At 47.4% G+C, this 15,443-nt stretch overlaps 1 protein-coding gene across 4 annotated transcripts in view; it reads right to left on the bottom strand.

Moving 5' to 3' along the window:
• Window positions 1-8,384: 8,384 nt before the first annotated feature.
• Window positions 8,385-15,443, bottom strand: part of ZCCHC7 (zinc finger CCHC-type containing 7) — a 121,072-nt gene continuing 114,013 nt past the window's right edge. For all 4 annotated transcript variants that reach the window (XM_072860858.1, XM_072860860.1, XM_072860859.1 and 1 more), the window contains 2 exons: window positions 10,259-10,376; window positions 8,385-9,801 (listed from right to left, as the gene is read on the bottom strand). In XM_072860858.1, coding sequence (XP_072716959.1) covers window positions 9,353-9,801; window positions 10,259-10,376 — 567 coding nt within the window. In that variant the 3' untranslated portion in view covers window positions 8,385-9,352. The remainder of the gene's footprint in view (window positions 9,802-10,258; window positions 10,377-15,443) is intronic.

Below are 15,443 nucleotides of genomic sequence, written 5' to 3'. Positions count from 1 at the left end.
AGCTGGAGAGCAGAGCAGTGGTGTGGGGCTGCGAGTGCTTGGTTGGTCCCCTCTGCCTGTGCCGGCACAGCTGGGCAGGGCCTGGGGGGGGCTGTGCTGGGTGTCCCGCGAGCTGGGCCCTGCTTTGCCACAGTCACCCACCCAGGTGGCTGCACGGCTCTTTTGTGCCGTGGACACTGCAGGCTCACCTCGATTTCCATCTTTGCAGCACTGCTCCCACGTGCTGCCATGGCACCAGTAGCTTGTCCCCGCCAGCACGCTGCTGTCCTGCCGCCACTGCCATCGTACAGCTGCCCCGCTCCCCTCCTGCAGTGTCTGGCTCTCCCAGTGTTGCCTGGGAGTGTGGCCAATGGCCAGGCAGCTGTTTGTGCTGCTGGGCACGGTGAGCAGGGGCTGCACAGCTGCTGATGTAAATTCCTGTTCCCCAAATGGCTTGGAAAAACTATGCCGAGATGATGAGGCTTTCTTTCCCTCTCCAGGATGTCCTCATCATGCCAGTGGCAAGGAGCAGAAGAGACATGCAGCTGCCAGCTTGCACCTCCTTGCCTCAAACTTCTGCCCAGGCCGAGGATGGAAGCAGACCTGGAAGCAACAGCTCTTCAGAGCCCCACGCTCCTCTGAGATACTTCTACCTGTCAGGGCACACACAGGTTGGGCATTAGTCTAAACTTCAGCTTTCTCTCACCCGTGTAGAAGACAGAAAAGCAGAGGACTTTAGGTACCAAATCAGTGCACTGAAGATGGTGAGGAGGGGTACGATCTACGCCCAACATCCGCTTTAGGCAGTGCTCCCTACCTTTAACTGAGGCAGTTTTCATAATGTATTTTAAAAGTTAAAAAAAGCTCAGAATGTGTGAGTGTATTTTAAAAAATATATTATTTTATAGCTTGGTGTTGACTTTGTTCTTTTGTTGAAAGTAAATCATTAGAGGAAAAATTATAAGACAAAATGAAAAACCATGGTGCATAGAAAATCCACCAGGAGTTCAAAAGAAACCTCTTAATACACAAGCTAAGACGAGGAGGAGGAGGAGGATAAAGCTTTGCTTGGTCTGCTTCAGCATGTGCTGAATTTCCCATACAGTCGGGTTCTTAGAGCTTATGTTCTGCCTAAGCCCTAAAGAACAGAATAAAAATAAATTTTTGCAGGACCTAGTGATTAGGAAGTCATAATGCTGGAGACAGGCTTTCATGGTGATGTTAGTCCTCCTGCTTCAGCATTGCTTTAGAAAGTGCACCCACTGGCATTTCGGCAGCAGCAATCCACAGAGCGCCTCATCCATGTGGGCAGCTTTCCTCACTCATGCTTCATTAGCCTGATGTATTTTTTGCCTTGTTTAATAACTCTTGCAGAGCAAGAGATTCCCTCCTGGAGAACACCTGAGAAGGCTTGTGCCCCAACACTGAAAAAGGGGACAGGGTTTAATCCAGACTTAGCATTTCAATTCACTGCTCAGATCATCTTCGAAACCAATGCACATACTGTGAGCTGAATTCAACCCCATTTCTACCAGGAGAACTCTTTTTGCGGACGCTGGATCGTGCCCTTTGCATCCCTGCTAGTGAGTGGGTGGTATGGGTCTTTGTGCAAGCACCTGAAAGGAGTGGGTGAGGAAGAAGAAATCCCTTCACACCAAAAGCAAACCCAGATCTGGGAAGGGGCAAGTCTCTGGTGGGGGTTGGTGACTCACTGGCAGAAGAATGCAATCCTCTCTAAAAGCTGCTTGTGGAACAGAGCAGTGTGAGAGCTCCCTTCCTTGCTGACCCAGCCTGTGAAAGCCTGGCACATTGAGGTGTCCCCATCCACCGATTCAGGCAAAAGGAACCTTGGGTTGGCTTTTGCAGTGGTTCGCTCACAGGGCAAAAACTTGGCACTCTTGGAAGAGCCGTTCAGTGACATGGGTGGAACAAAATCTGTCGGTAAGAGAGACTGTCCCGAGGCTTGCGGGTCTGCAAGGTCACCACAGACAGCACCTGACTTGCCAGGGGTGGGTCTGGTCTGGAGCTGCTGGGGAAGCAAAATGACAAGGAGGTAAAGACAGTTAATTTTGTCCCGCTCTCTGCGGGCACCACAGCTGCCATTACACTCACTGCTTGCTGGGATCAGCTCAGCTGGGGGTTCCTGACCCTGACTCTGCTGCCTCTGGGGGAGGAGCAGGGATCCGTGCCCCCATGGGACAAACCCACCACAGCAAATCCACTTCTTGCCCCATAGCGAGAAAACGGTCCCAAAACAGGGTGGCTTCCACCCTTTCTGCTGTGCTCTGGTGGGAAGTAACCACAGCTGCCTCCCTGCATGGACTTGGGCTCCGGCTGCTCCTATGGCACAGAGCAGCATCCTCCATGTTCCCGCCAGCTCCCAGGCAGGCGCCGTGGCCGGGCACGTGCCCTCCCACAGCCCGAGTCAGTGGTGTAATGCCACCCCACTAGTCCTGCCCATCTGCCTGCCACGGCTCCTTCCCTGCCATCACCTCTGCCAGCATGGACAACATCTACCTGCGGCAGCAAACATGGGCGCTGGGGCCTAAGCTCGTGCTTCCACACTTGCAATATGTGGGGCAGGAGAGCGTGGGCCTCCCACTGCGGGTGGGGGCTGCTCAGGCTACTGGTGGCCATGGGAGCACACGAGTGCCTGTGTGTCTGGCAGGTACTGTTCTTCCCAACTGAGACCAGGGCCGCTGCCTTAAAACAAAATTAATTGTTTGTCAGACAAATCAGCCTTAGGATTTCCAGAGTGGGGAGGTAATGGTGTCCTCTGAGCTGCGGTTAAGGAAGAAGGCCAAAGCCAGCGAGCTCCATTGCAAAGCACAGCAAATCAAATCCCAGTCGTGCTTTGCAAACAACTCACAGCAAGAGACTACATCTTGGCAAAGATCAAGGGCTGAAAGCCCCACGTGCTCTGCCAAGCCAGCAATGTAGCTGCAGCTCCTTGCCCGAGAGGGAAGAAGGATGGTTTTAGGGGCGATGGGGGCCATGCCTGCACTCAGCTTCTGGCTATGCAGCAGGTCTTAGGCACACATGTCCAAGCTTTGGCTCCACACCACCAAAATGGGGCAGTAATTGCTCCCTCTTCTGTCCGTCAGCCCCCGTATGTCCTGAGCACCAGGACACCGCACTCCACCTGCTCGCACTGCAGCCTCTGCCTGGGCAGGACGGGGACACGGCTTCGTTCTGTGGTGCCCTGATACCACAGGGAGCTCAGGAACCAACATTTTGCTGCAGGGACCCCCCGGGGCAAACATCTTCACCAGCTTGCTGACAAACTGGGCGTCAGCCTGGACAGCTGTGGTGTCCAAGACAGACTACCTAGCGCTGCTGCCGGAGGAACGGTGCCAGCCTGGAAGGGGTAGCACACCCTGGTCAGACCAGCACGGGACCCTGCACCTCGGTAGCAGCATTGTCTGATGGGGGAAGCCCCGAATTTTGGCCCTGCCATCAGCAGGATGCTGCTCATGCCTGGTGCCTCCCTGATGATCTGGCTGGAGACCCTCACAGCACTGGTGACATGGGAGCAGATTACCTTTCTGCCACGGGTTTCAGAGCTCTCCTCTGGGGCTGTGCACAAGGTCTCCAGGCTGGGACGCAGCCGCGGTGCCCCAGACATCACTGGCTGCGTGGGGGTGTGTGGAGCAGCTCTCGGCATCTGAAACACTGGTCACTGCTCCCAGCCGCGAGGTACAGTGTGGCTGTGTAGCTCAGACACGCTTGGTTAAATGGCTTTCCCAGCAGATTCTACAATGGCTTGTGCCGAGAGAGAGAGAGAGATATTGATATTTTTAGGCAGACTTTAGGGAAAAGAAAGCTTCAAGGAGGAGCCAGCCCTCTGTTCCACTGCGTTACAAAGACATGTTTAATTCCTTTCCAGTGCATGCTGGTATGCTGTGAAGATGTACACCTCAAACCACAGTACTCCTTCCTCAACCTTGCTGTGTAGTGGCTGCAACAAATGATAGACCAAATACTCCCTTCTCCCCTCTTCACTCCTGGGACAACTGCCCCCATTATCAAACAAGACTCTGACCTTTTGATCCATCCATCTTGTCTCCTCCACAGAGTCTGGGCTGAGCTACGGCCCTTTATTTATTCACACAATGTAGGTTTCCTCATGCTGCTTCACCAGTGCACATCAACTGTGACCTTGAGACACTATCCTCTCCTGGGATAAGCATGTTTTTCAGTCCCAGGCATCTCTGGAGTAAAGACTGACAGTTCTTTAAAGGAGGGGGAAAAAAGCAGGTGGGAGGAATGACAGGCTGAAGTACATTTTGGTTTCATAGGATAAAATGGAGCTTGATGAAAGTAACTCGGTCTGCAAGTCACCTGGTCCAGAACAGGATTTTAATGCAGTGCTTTCCTTTAACTAGCACCTAATGTGGTAGTATTTGTGCTGGGAGAAAATGCATCAACCCTTTTTGGCATTTTCCTTATCCTGTCCTCATCTAATGCAAAAATATCTTCAACTGTTATTATTTTCGCACTAAGTTCTGTAAAATTCATCAGCTGCTAGACAGAAGCCTTACTGGTAGCACTGGGAGGCACTGATTACCAGTGACAGCCTGCTGGTGGACAACCGCAACCAGTTTCGTTTCAGGGGGCCCAAGAAAGAGAGTGAACCCCACTGCATGGGCACATAGACCAGACGTTCGGTTTCACTTCTCCAGCAGGTAGATGATTTCTGGACTGGTCCATGTGGAGTTTAATGATTTGGGGGGGAAAAGGTTCACTGACTGGGTGTACACAGTGGGACTCCATCTCTGGGGCTGGAAACGTGTCTGCAAATGAGGGTCCTGCTACAGCCCTGCTGGCTGGCAAGAGACAAATCCTTCTTGTCTCTCTGCACTTCGCTGCTCCCAGGTGCAAGAAGGCTCCAACACCCAGTCTGAGGGAAGGTTTTGAAGCTGCAGTGGAGTATGCTGGTTGTGAGATGTGGGGCACTGAGTTTCAGGCACCCAAGCACTACCCCGCGCTGGGGAGCAATTGCTGAAGACAGGGCAGTTCCACGCAGCTGGTGGGATGTAAGAGTCTTGGTTCTCCTTCTCTCCATTCCAGCAGTGCCTGGCCGTGGGCATGCTTGCCCGCACTCTGCCCAACAGCAGCTCAGGGCACTGCTGCTTATGCAGAAGGGAGGGCAGGACCAGTCTGCTGAGAGACCACCGAAGAAAGGAACCAGCAGTCCATCCACTCATCGGCTTGCTCAACTATCTCTGTCATCTCTGGCAGGTGTTTTTTCAACCCTTCCCTGAAACCTGCCAGCAAGACTGCACACCCTCCTCAGACAACCCGCTGCAGTCCCCTGTCATCTTTACCATTTTAAGGTCTTCTTTCTTGGTGTCTCAGCTACACCTTTCTGGCTGTTTCTTAAGCGTGTGCTTTGTTGTCCTACTCACCCCCATATTAAGAACAGCCATTTTCCTTTGCACCTTATTTACCCAGCTGCTTTTCTCTAGAAAAAACAGCCTCATTCATGTCAGTCTTTCCTTGCTGGCTGCATTATCTGGACCCTCTGATTCTTCTCTGAATTCTCTGTTGGGCCCCCAGAGCAGGTTCGCACTGTCTTGCTGTGCAAAGCCTGACATAGGTCAGTATTTGAGCTGATGTCTTAACCTTGAGGTTAATGCTCCAGTTTGTATATGTTGCTGCAGTATCTTCTTTCTTTTACCACAGCTTTGCTGCCTCATGTTCAGCTTGGGAGCTGCACTGCAGCACTGCTCCTCAGTCAGTCAGATCCTGGCCTTCACCTGCAAGGTTGCTAGAAGAAGTTCCTTCATCCAGCTCCCATCTGCTTCCAAATGTTGCTGGTTTATCTTTTTCTCTTCCCATGGTCCCAAATACCCCCCTTTCTCTGTGCTTTTACTCATTGTCTTGCAACCACAAGCAACAGAGATCTATCAGAGCAAAAGCCAGGTTAGACATCTACAGGACTGGGTGGCTGCAGTACTCAGAGGGAAAGCCAGAGACATTTCCACCACAAACGTATCATCTGGGGCTTGCAACAGTCACTGCCAGTGACAGGCAGAAGCCACAATCTATGACCATGCTTCTGTGGGTTTCACCCAAGCAGTTGTATAAGTTGTACACCTTGCCTAGACTTTGCACCTTTAGCTTCCCAAGACAAGGCAGGCTTTTGCTCACCAGCACATAACTGATTTTGAAAAATTCCATAGAAGAGTCTAAGGTGAAATATTGTTGGCTGAAGCCACTGAGCATCAGAGAAACAACGTGGGACTCCTGGCTGGCTTAACTCCTGCCGCAGTGGCCAGGCACCTTACCTTTAGAGGAGGAGTTAGGAAAAGCTCTGACTTGCTCTGCATCTGACCATTGGACAGTGCACACGGGCAATGTAAAGGCACCTGCACCTCTTGTGCACAGGGGCTACGCTGCTGCCCCGGAGCTGGTGTATCAGTCCACAGCAGCCTCACTAGCATGGCAATACTAATATTGGTAGAATTCCTTGTGTTGAGCGATTCCAGCGCTTATCATTTTCCCACTACCAATGTCGCCTCTCACATTGGCTAGGCTGCTAAATAATGCATCATCACAGAAAGCCATTGCATAATGCCTGGAGGAGGAGTAAATTGCACTTTTTATCTCCTTGCAGGTTCCTTTGAAAATGAGGAAGAGAATGATGGAACGAGGGCAGTCAGAGGTAGAGACTTGGAGGAGGTCTCCGTGGGTAACCTCTCCAGAGCGTGCTACCCCAGTGGCCATCATAATAAAGCTCTTCTGGCCTTCACATCTAAGAGAGTCTGTCATTTCTTTTATGGCACATAAAAGATTAGATGGTACTGCAGCTCAGAGTTTTCTCTTGGACATTGTTGAAAACACAGCTGCTTCAGTTTTGGGGGAGTGAAGCAGAAAACTACCTGCTCTTGATGTTCTTCAGTAAATGAGAGCCATGGAGGATCTGAAAACTCTCCAGAGCAAGGACCAGTCCTTACTGCACTATTGTACAGTGAAGAGAATGGTGAGGCCACAATTTCACTGAGCCATTTTTACCTTAAAAAAAACCCCTCAAACTTACTGAATATTAGCTTGAAAAACAGTGGAGAAAACAGTTCTGGGAGGCAAGATTCCCCAAAATCTGCCTAACCATAAGTTAGGGGTGTTGTCCGTTCCCTATTTTTGTACTTATGTGCTTTGTAGTTACCCCTGGAGGTAGAACAGCCACTAGGATGGAATCCTCTGAGAGCAGTCACACAGTTGCCCTTTATGAAGGCAGAGATTTTCCATCCCTGCATGCTGTCCATGTACAGTAGGTACGGGCTTATTATGTACCCCCAGACAGTGGTAACTCCTGACATCTCAGCCATCCATCTCTTGCAGATGGAGAATCTGGTCCCTTTGGGAATTCCCTTCATCGTAACACGTCTGTCCAAGGAAGCGTTAGGGGACACAAGAGCAAGAACACAGTCTCCTGAGTCTTGGTGGCTCTTTAAAGAAGGGTGCAGCTCCTGGAGAAGAGACTTACTCACCTCCTGACAACTTAGCTGGCCACATGACCAAACCAGTGCATCAGAAAAGTTGCAGTTGATCTCAATACTTAACCTAAACAACCCTCCTTCCCTATCTACCAGTCTACATGCTGGTTCAGCTAAAGGCTACTGGAGACTTTTGTTCAAATAGAACCAGGTATTGATAAACAAAAAGGGATGGAAAACATGGCACATAGGAAAAGACGAGTTTCAATGTTAGGGACAAAACTTTTCAGAAGGGGAATTTTTTTTTTTTTTAATTAGGGCTAAAAGTGATTTACTTTTTCAACACCATCAGGAACTTTTCAATCAAGTAATCAACGAAGTTAAGCAAAAATGGATTTCAGTTGCCAACAAGGACACACTTAAGCAACACTGGGCATTAGGTTCCCAAGTATTATGTAGGCATAGCTCTACTCCAAACACCTCTGAGATGAGATGATACAGTCACTAAAATACCAGTGTTCTCACTGGCAACCTTGCCAAACAAAAAGCTGATGAATTTAGGGAGTACCAGCATGGAATACTACTGGCAGAATGATAGCCCTGAATTTTTTCTAGTGTACCCATTTCCCCTCCTCAGATATCCCTGCATTAGCACAGGTTACAAATACTTTTTAATTTTAAAACACAACTGTAGCCAAAGGCCCATTTCTTAGTAAGAATTAAGAGGACATGTACCTTTATGAAATTGTGCTGTTAGTGACTATCAATTGCTTAGCAAAAGGAGTGGTATAGTATAGAGTAGGTCATGAATCAGTAGAGTATAGATAATTTCCTTTTCAAAACCAGAAAATCTCTTGCCAGAGGTGATGTAGTTCCAGCTCAGGAAAGAGAAGCAGACACTGTTTTCAATTATGCTTGGTAATGCATGAAAATATAGAGCAAACCTACATTTTTTTGTATCCCTCATGTAAAGTTTTATTTGGGTTGTTCCTTTAATGAAGCATTTATTCTTACAAAGCTTTTAACAACACACTTGTTTAATTCCAGTGTACAAAAATAACTGTCTTTAAAAAAATTATTAAAGTCTAGCACAGTATGTCTGGAATCAAATAAATTTTTCATACTCTGCTATCTTTTCTCCAGAAACAACTTCCACATCAAGGGGAACACGGACATATTTAATTCAAGATGTAAGCTCTGTTCCATTACTCAGCTGCTTTCTCCTGCCATGCTGACTAGTTGGCAAAGACAAGGAATGGGCTCGCACAGGGCTCACCTGCACTCGGCACCGAAAGCCGTGGCACTGAGGGTGATGGAACGACGACACCACATTGGAGCGCAAGGTGGGAGAATGTCACGTCCAAAAATGCAAGGCAATGACTTCGCAGCACCTTCCAGGAGGGCCAGAACTGAAAAAGTGCCCAGCTGCACTCTGCAGAGGACTGAGTGGTTGCGGGGAATGTGCTTTACATCCATGTCCCTGACCTCCAGCCCAACCCCTCCTAGCATGAGGGTCTCTCCGGCATCAGGTCCAAAGGCATTGTGCTCCCTAGCAGCAGACCCTGCTCCGACAGGCAGAGCCACATCTCAACCGGTGAAGAAACAAAACCTACCAAACCCAGCGTGGCCCCTTCCCCTCCCCGCTCCCCCCCTCCAAGCAAAGAAAATAAACTTACAGCCTATTCTGGGACTGCTGGAAAGAACAGCCATTCCAGGCAGGAGAACTGAGTCCCGCCTGTCAAGTGGACAGTTCACAACAGACAGAGCACTCCCTTTCGGGAACAGAGATGGATGTTAGATGTGTGACTGGTGCCTGGGCATGCCTGCCCAGGTTCAGGGACGGACTCAAATTCAGTGTGCTAAGAGAGGGACAAAAATAAACAGAAGGCAGAGCCGGAGCCAGTAAATGCCAGTGCTACCTATCTACTTCCTCATCACCAGCATTTCTGTTTGGACTTCTTCCTCCTCTGTTTTATGAGGAATAAATTCTCATTGATATCAGGACTAGCGTCCTTCTGCTTCTTCCATTTCTTCGTCCTTTTAGCACCTTCCAGAGGCTCCTGCATGTACGCAGTCTTGCTGCCTGGGAATGCCTGGAAAATGGACTTGTGACGGATTTTGCTGCCCTTACATGCCTGCCTTTTACACCCTCTAGGGAAGTCCTCCTCCATCTTGTGGCCCATTTCAACATCACTTCTGTGTTTCTCTTCTCTGGGTTTCTCTGCCCGGGACATCTTCATCTTTTTGTGACACTTGCCATCTTTGTTATGTTTCCCATGTTCTTTCCAAGGCTTGCTCTTTTTCTTATGGCTGTGCCCCCCTTGTTTTTCTTCCTGCCATGGTGTCTCTGACTGTTCTGGCAGAAGGCCAGCTTCCTGTAGTTCTGTAAAAGAGAGCAGTTTATTTCAATACCCATGCAGAAAACCTAAAACCTAGTGCCCGAGCCATCACAGCCTTCCTTAGGTATGAAGTTAGTATGAATCTATCAGAGAGATATTTTTTCATAATGTTTTTTTTTTTCTGTCAACAGACTAGAATCTTAACAAATTACAGTTTAATCCTCTTCCTGCTAGTTTATAGCATTTTTAATGTCAGTGAATTTCTTAGAATTAAAACATCTGACAAAACCCACCTAGTGGCTTTGACACAATAAATTTCCAAGATAGACACGGATGAGTGAAGTCACAAATCTTTTACTAGCGTTAGACTACCTGTTCAAATCCCTATAGCTTTTCCCAACACATGAAAATAATCCCACAATATTTCTAAAAGTAGCAAGCACAGAAGAAAGTATTTCAAAGAACTGAAAGGCAGGAGGGATCTCCCAAAATATACTGTACCTGCAACTTTTCTTTTTAATCTGTTTGCTCTTTTCTTGATATCGTATTCATCATCGTAGTAGTAGACGAATGGAGAAGTAGGGAACATGCTCCCATGCATCCGCTTTTCTGAGCACTCCTGCAAAACACATTTCAAGTCACTAGATGTGGCTGAGGTGTAATTCTCCTGGAAGGGAAATGGGTTGGATTCTGCAGATGCCGGTCTGTACCTGTGGAGGATGTGGCCAGCAATTCCTTAAACACTGATAAGTTTATTACCATCCAATAATCCTTCTTGTGCACACAGAAAAACATGCATTACATGAGCCAAGCTGCAGTCCTCTCGCAGCAAATGGAAGGAATCCCATGTCTTCCCGCAATCACTCCACATCTGTAGCACGGATAGAAGCAGAGGACTAGAAGCAGCTGAGCACTACGTAAGTACGAGGCGAGTTGCAAACAATGAAGCTGTTGGATCTGGGGTACAGGGCTGTCCTGCCTGCAGCTGGGCCAGGTCCCCCACCACCTGCTTTCGCTGCTTCTCACTGCCCACTCTGGTCTCCCAGCACAGCCACATGCCTGGTCTCCTCAAAAGACTTCTAATTGCAGGGGAGCTCTTTTAACCTGGATCATTTGGGGTGAAAGTATGTGCAGAAATGTGGCAGACTCAAAGGGTGGGGTGGGCTGAGGGAAGGAGCAAGCAGCGACGAGGAGCCAGGGGCAGCATCCTCCCCACATCCACAGCCAGAACGGTGTGTCTGACTGCATGCAGTTTTCTCACAGCTACAAAGCAAAAGCAAATCCTGCAGGAAACTGCTGTGCAAGCACATCAGATTGCAGGGAAGAGGAAGAGAGCCCCGAACAGTTGGCTGAGGGGAGGAAGGGGCTGGCTCTTGCATCACGTGCATGTCAGCCTATTTCCCAAACACTTGATTCAGGAATGTGAATTTTTTCACTGCTGGACACAAAGTTTTAGCAATGTCTTGCCAGCCAGGCTAACAGGATGCTTCCTATGATTCTGTCTTTTTTTCAGGGTACCATGTGATATTAACCGATGCTTTCTTCTACTTGTAAATTGCTTGTTAACTGTTGTGCTTTGCAACATCATCTTTCTACTTCTTGGACACCGCCCAAATCTACTAGGCTCTGGGTCTTGCTGTTCTCAAGAAACTGTCAGGAGCTTTCACTCCCCACAATGTCTCCACCACAAGCGAAGCAGCTTTCCTTCTTGCGTTTGCTGTTTCTACCACTCAGTGCCACCTCTAGCTCCCCCTTTCCCTGTGTGTCTTCCTGCCTCCTACCCTCTCCCTTTTAAAGGCAGAGTACATCAGAGATGCATTTCAGATGTATTTCATATTTCTCAGCTTGTATTTGGTCCTTGCTTGGCTGAAATTAAATGAAGAATCAGGCTATTCTCTGTGGTGTCCTCCAAAAGGGCACTGCTAGGTTGTGTGACAACTGGCTCGTCTCCACATGCACAGAGGAGCGCAGAGAAGCAATGGCAGATGGTAGCTGGACCCTACCCAAGTCTGAGGGCTCAGTCTTACCCCACTGCGAAATAAGGCTGAAAGGGACCTAGGAGGGGGCATGCGAGTCCATCCGTCACCTGAAGCCATTCTCAGTAGCTATTCATCCGAGATACGCATATCCTGAAAGACGGACTGGATCTCACACTGAACACCTTGAACAGCCAGCTATCGCCCCACAAAGAAACCTCCTCTCTCACCTTTCCCAGGTCCTCCATCTACCTCCCTCAGATTTAAGAGGAGAGAAAGGCATAATGGAAAAAACGACACTTCAAATACCTGTGTTTCACATGAGTGAAACTTAAGAGTGGCCTTTAGGCAGGACACAAAGCTGCCTGCCTATCTGGAGTAAATGAAAGAAAATATTATCCCCAGACATTGGCCAAAGAAACTATTATCCCCAAACATTGCCTACTTAAAACAACATAGATTTGCTTTACACAGGAGTATGCAAAGACACATTCATCTTTCTGTGATATCTGTGATATGTACAGCTTGAGATCCCACATCAAATCTAGGGCTTGCTCTGCAGGCACATGGCCTGTTCATTATTCTTCTTTTGTTAATACACTGACAGAGAAGCCTTAGTGAATCAAATGCACATGCCACCCAAACAGGCGCTCCTCTTTTCCTCTTTATCTCCATTGCATTGATAAATCAGCTCAGCAATGTCCAACATGTACTTGGCTACATCCTTCCCTCTCAAGTAAGCTGCCACTGCTGCCATACGCTGTGTACTGTTAAATACTCTTGGGACAGTCTTCAGCGCTGGAGGTATTGTACAGAGGACGGAAAGTAGAGCCTGCTACCAACCTGCAGGAGGAATTTTCTGTGTGATTGGCATACTGAGATGTGAATGCAAGGCACATCTGCAGATACCATACATTTCCTTATCCCTGCTGCCTTCAGAACTTGCTGCAGCCTGAATAACGCAAGTGGGCTGTCCCTCATTAACTCCCCCCCCCCCCCCCCCCTTTCCTATGGGGATGCCCCTTAAAATGAGCACATATTTGTTACAGATGCTAAGAGACAATGTTTTGGATGTGTGGACTGCTATGAAATGAACTATGATATGAACTGTACTGAAGAAAATAAGATTTCTTGTCTGTATTGAATCCTTAGTTTACATAAAAATATGACTGTCTTAATAAACAATACAGCAAATTCAGGAAACATAACTGCCAGGTGTTGGAACCTCTGACAGTTTATGTCTTAACTATTTCCATTTCTACAAACAACAAGAAGTGATCCGCAATGACCTCCTTACTGGAACTCCACAGTTAACTCTGGGATTTAGCAAGTTTTTTGCTCTTGCCTCTGTTTTTGGGAAAGGTCTCCCTAGACCTCTAGCAAAGAAAAGGAATTTCAAGTGTTCCTAAACTAGATCAAATGGTAACATGAAAGGAAACAGACTGCAGTGGGAAGCACTGATTATGGTGCGTCTATACAAAACTAACCCCAGCCTTTTCTTCTTGGTCAGTTCGTTATTCCTCTGCTTTAACCTCTCAAAAAAGGCAATAGAGCAGGGTTCCTGAGGTACAGAAATGGGAAAAATATTAAGAAATGCCTGTCATCACAAGTGAATTTTACCTGCTTAAAAATATGTACATTAAAAAAAAAAAATCAACAAAACCCCCCTTTTTTTCTGCCCTTAAATTACAGGCAGATCTTTCAAGCTCTGACAGAGCTGCTCACTGCATGAACTCAGGCACTGATTACAACCTCAGTTTTCACAGCCAGTGAGAGCTGCAAGTCTCAGATGCATTGCCTGTCCAGCTGGGTTGCTGTAAAAATGCACATGCAGGCCGCCAGTCCAATTTCCTCAGCCATTCTTGGACAGAAGGTTTAGTGATTTGAGGGCAAATACTCAGTTATCACTACATAACCCGATGTGTGTCCTGGATATTTTTCTGTATGCATATAGAAAGATGTGGTGAGTATTTGTACCCTTTTGTGTTGTTTTTGACTTCTCCGTTTTCATTCAGTCATTGCTCAGGCTATTTCTGCTCATTGTATGCTAGTAAAAATACTGTCTTCTTCTTTAACTTTGATAGCCATAAAGTATTTTCCTTGAGTCCCTTTACTCCCTTACTGATTTTATACAGTTTCTACCACTTTCTATCCAAGTAATTACTATCAGCTCCTCCCACATATTTATTAATTATTTTTACAGCAGCCTTATTTGTATCCATGTATGGCTGCCTCCCTTGAATGCCATTTTTTGACAGTTTAGTAAAATGTTCCTTATCCGTTGCCGGTAATCAGTCTCACTTCTTCTTCAATCCTGTCACTTGCATTTTTATTGTACATGCTCATTTTAGTGTCTGTATTACTGGCCACAGCTTGATTCTGGTTTTGTTTAGCAGGATCAGTTTCAGTGCTGCTTTCATAGGTTTTATCAGCTCTAGTCCCAAACAGCAGGCAGAACAAGCTAGTTCACATGACTGTATCGCTGAGGTCTCACACTGCTGCCACATGTGTACCTGTGTCTTGAGCAGACGTCTTGCAGGGGAAGCCAAGGATTCGGACTCCTGTACCACAGCCAAGGCAGTGCCTGTACTCCTGCTGTGCCAGGGGTGACACCAGGCTGCTGGCACATGCTCGTATCTTACTGAGTTTGGATTGCAACAGCTGCTTACTTCCTGCCCCTTCCAACGCGCCTGCGCAGGCAGCAGCATGTCCTGGACATATGTGATGGCCTCAACACACCACTCGAAGAGGAAAATCCTCACTTGTCTCCAAAGACAGCTTGGCATTAAAAATCTTCCGTTTATCTTTCAGCTCTGCCATGAGACGATCCCAGCAAACCTGCCCTACCTGTCCCACTATTCCCCACAGGGATTAACTATTTAGCTGAAAACAGCAGCAAGCTTTTAACGATACATCTTCAGTAGTTGTAGGAGTCGACACACAGAGCACGCAGGAGAGAAGGAAGGAATTTGCTGGGAATTTGCTATCTCTAAGCTGTAGGAAAGTATAAACTTAACCCATCCAACGCATGAGTACCGTTCATCTTCTAGAATACTTGTGGCTTCTGGACTTATTCCATAAAAGAAAGGAACTAACATTTGTTTGGTGTTGATATTTGCAGGTAGAGAGCTGCACTTATCACAACAGGCGATAAACATCAGCAAGCAATCCTAGAGGGTGCAGCACACCTCCAGTTTTTACTGAAGCCACTTAAGGCTCACAATGTCTTCCTTCACCAGGCTGTGTACCTTACAGAGGGATGATGTCAAACTTAATTCAGGTGTTGAATTAAACTAAGAAACTACAAGTAAGGATCATCAAAAGTAGGCAGAAGCAGAAAATTCCTAAAACGGGCATTCAAATTGTTGGGCTGATTGTGGTGAAAAACCTTACATGATGTTGAATGTGGCAGTAAGGCATTAATATTTCATCCCATGAGCCACGGGAAAAAAAAGAAAGAAAGAAAGAAAGGAAAAAAAAGGGTCTGTTCAGCAACTGTCTGTTTTCCAATGAACATTCTCTCTCCCAGGCAGTCTCATTTTGATTTAAGATTTAAAAAACAAATCAATAAACCTGCCAAGGAGAGATAGTAACTTTTCTTTTCCTCCATATCTGTAAATCAGATGGGTGAGATCACTTTATATATTGGCCTCCACTGATTGCACAAGTGCTGCAAAGTCACAAACATTTCATTAGAAATGTTTCTTCGT

This window comes from Ciconia boyciana, chromosome 4 (assembly GCF_034638445.1).
Source record: "Ciconia boyciana chromosome 4, ASM3463844v1, whole genome shotgun sequence".
NCBI lineage: Eukaryota > Metazoa > Chordata > Aves > Ciconiiformes > Ciconiidae > Ciconia > Ciconia boyciana.
This window is presented reverse-complemented; position numbering and strand designations above follow the sequence as displayed.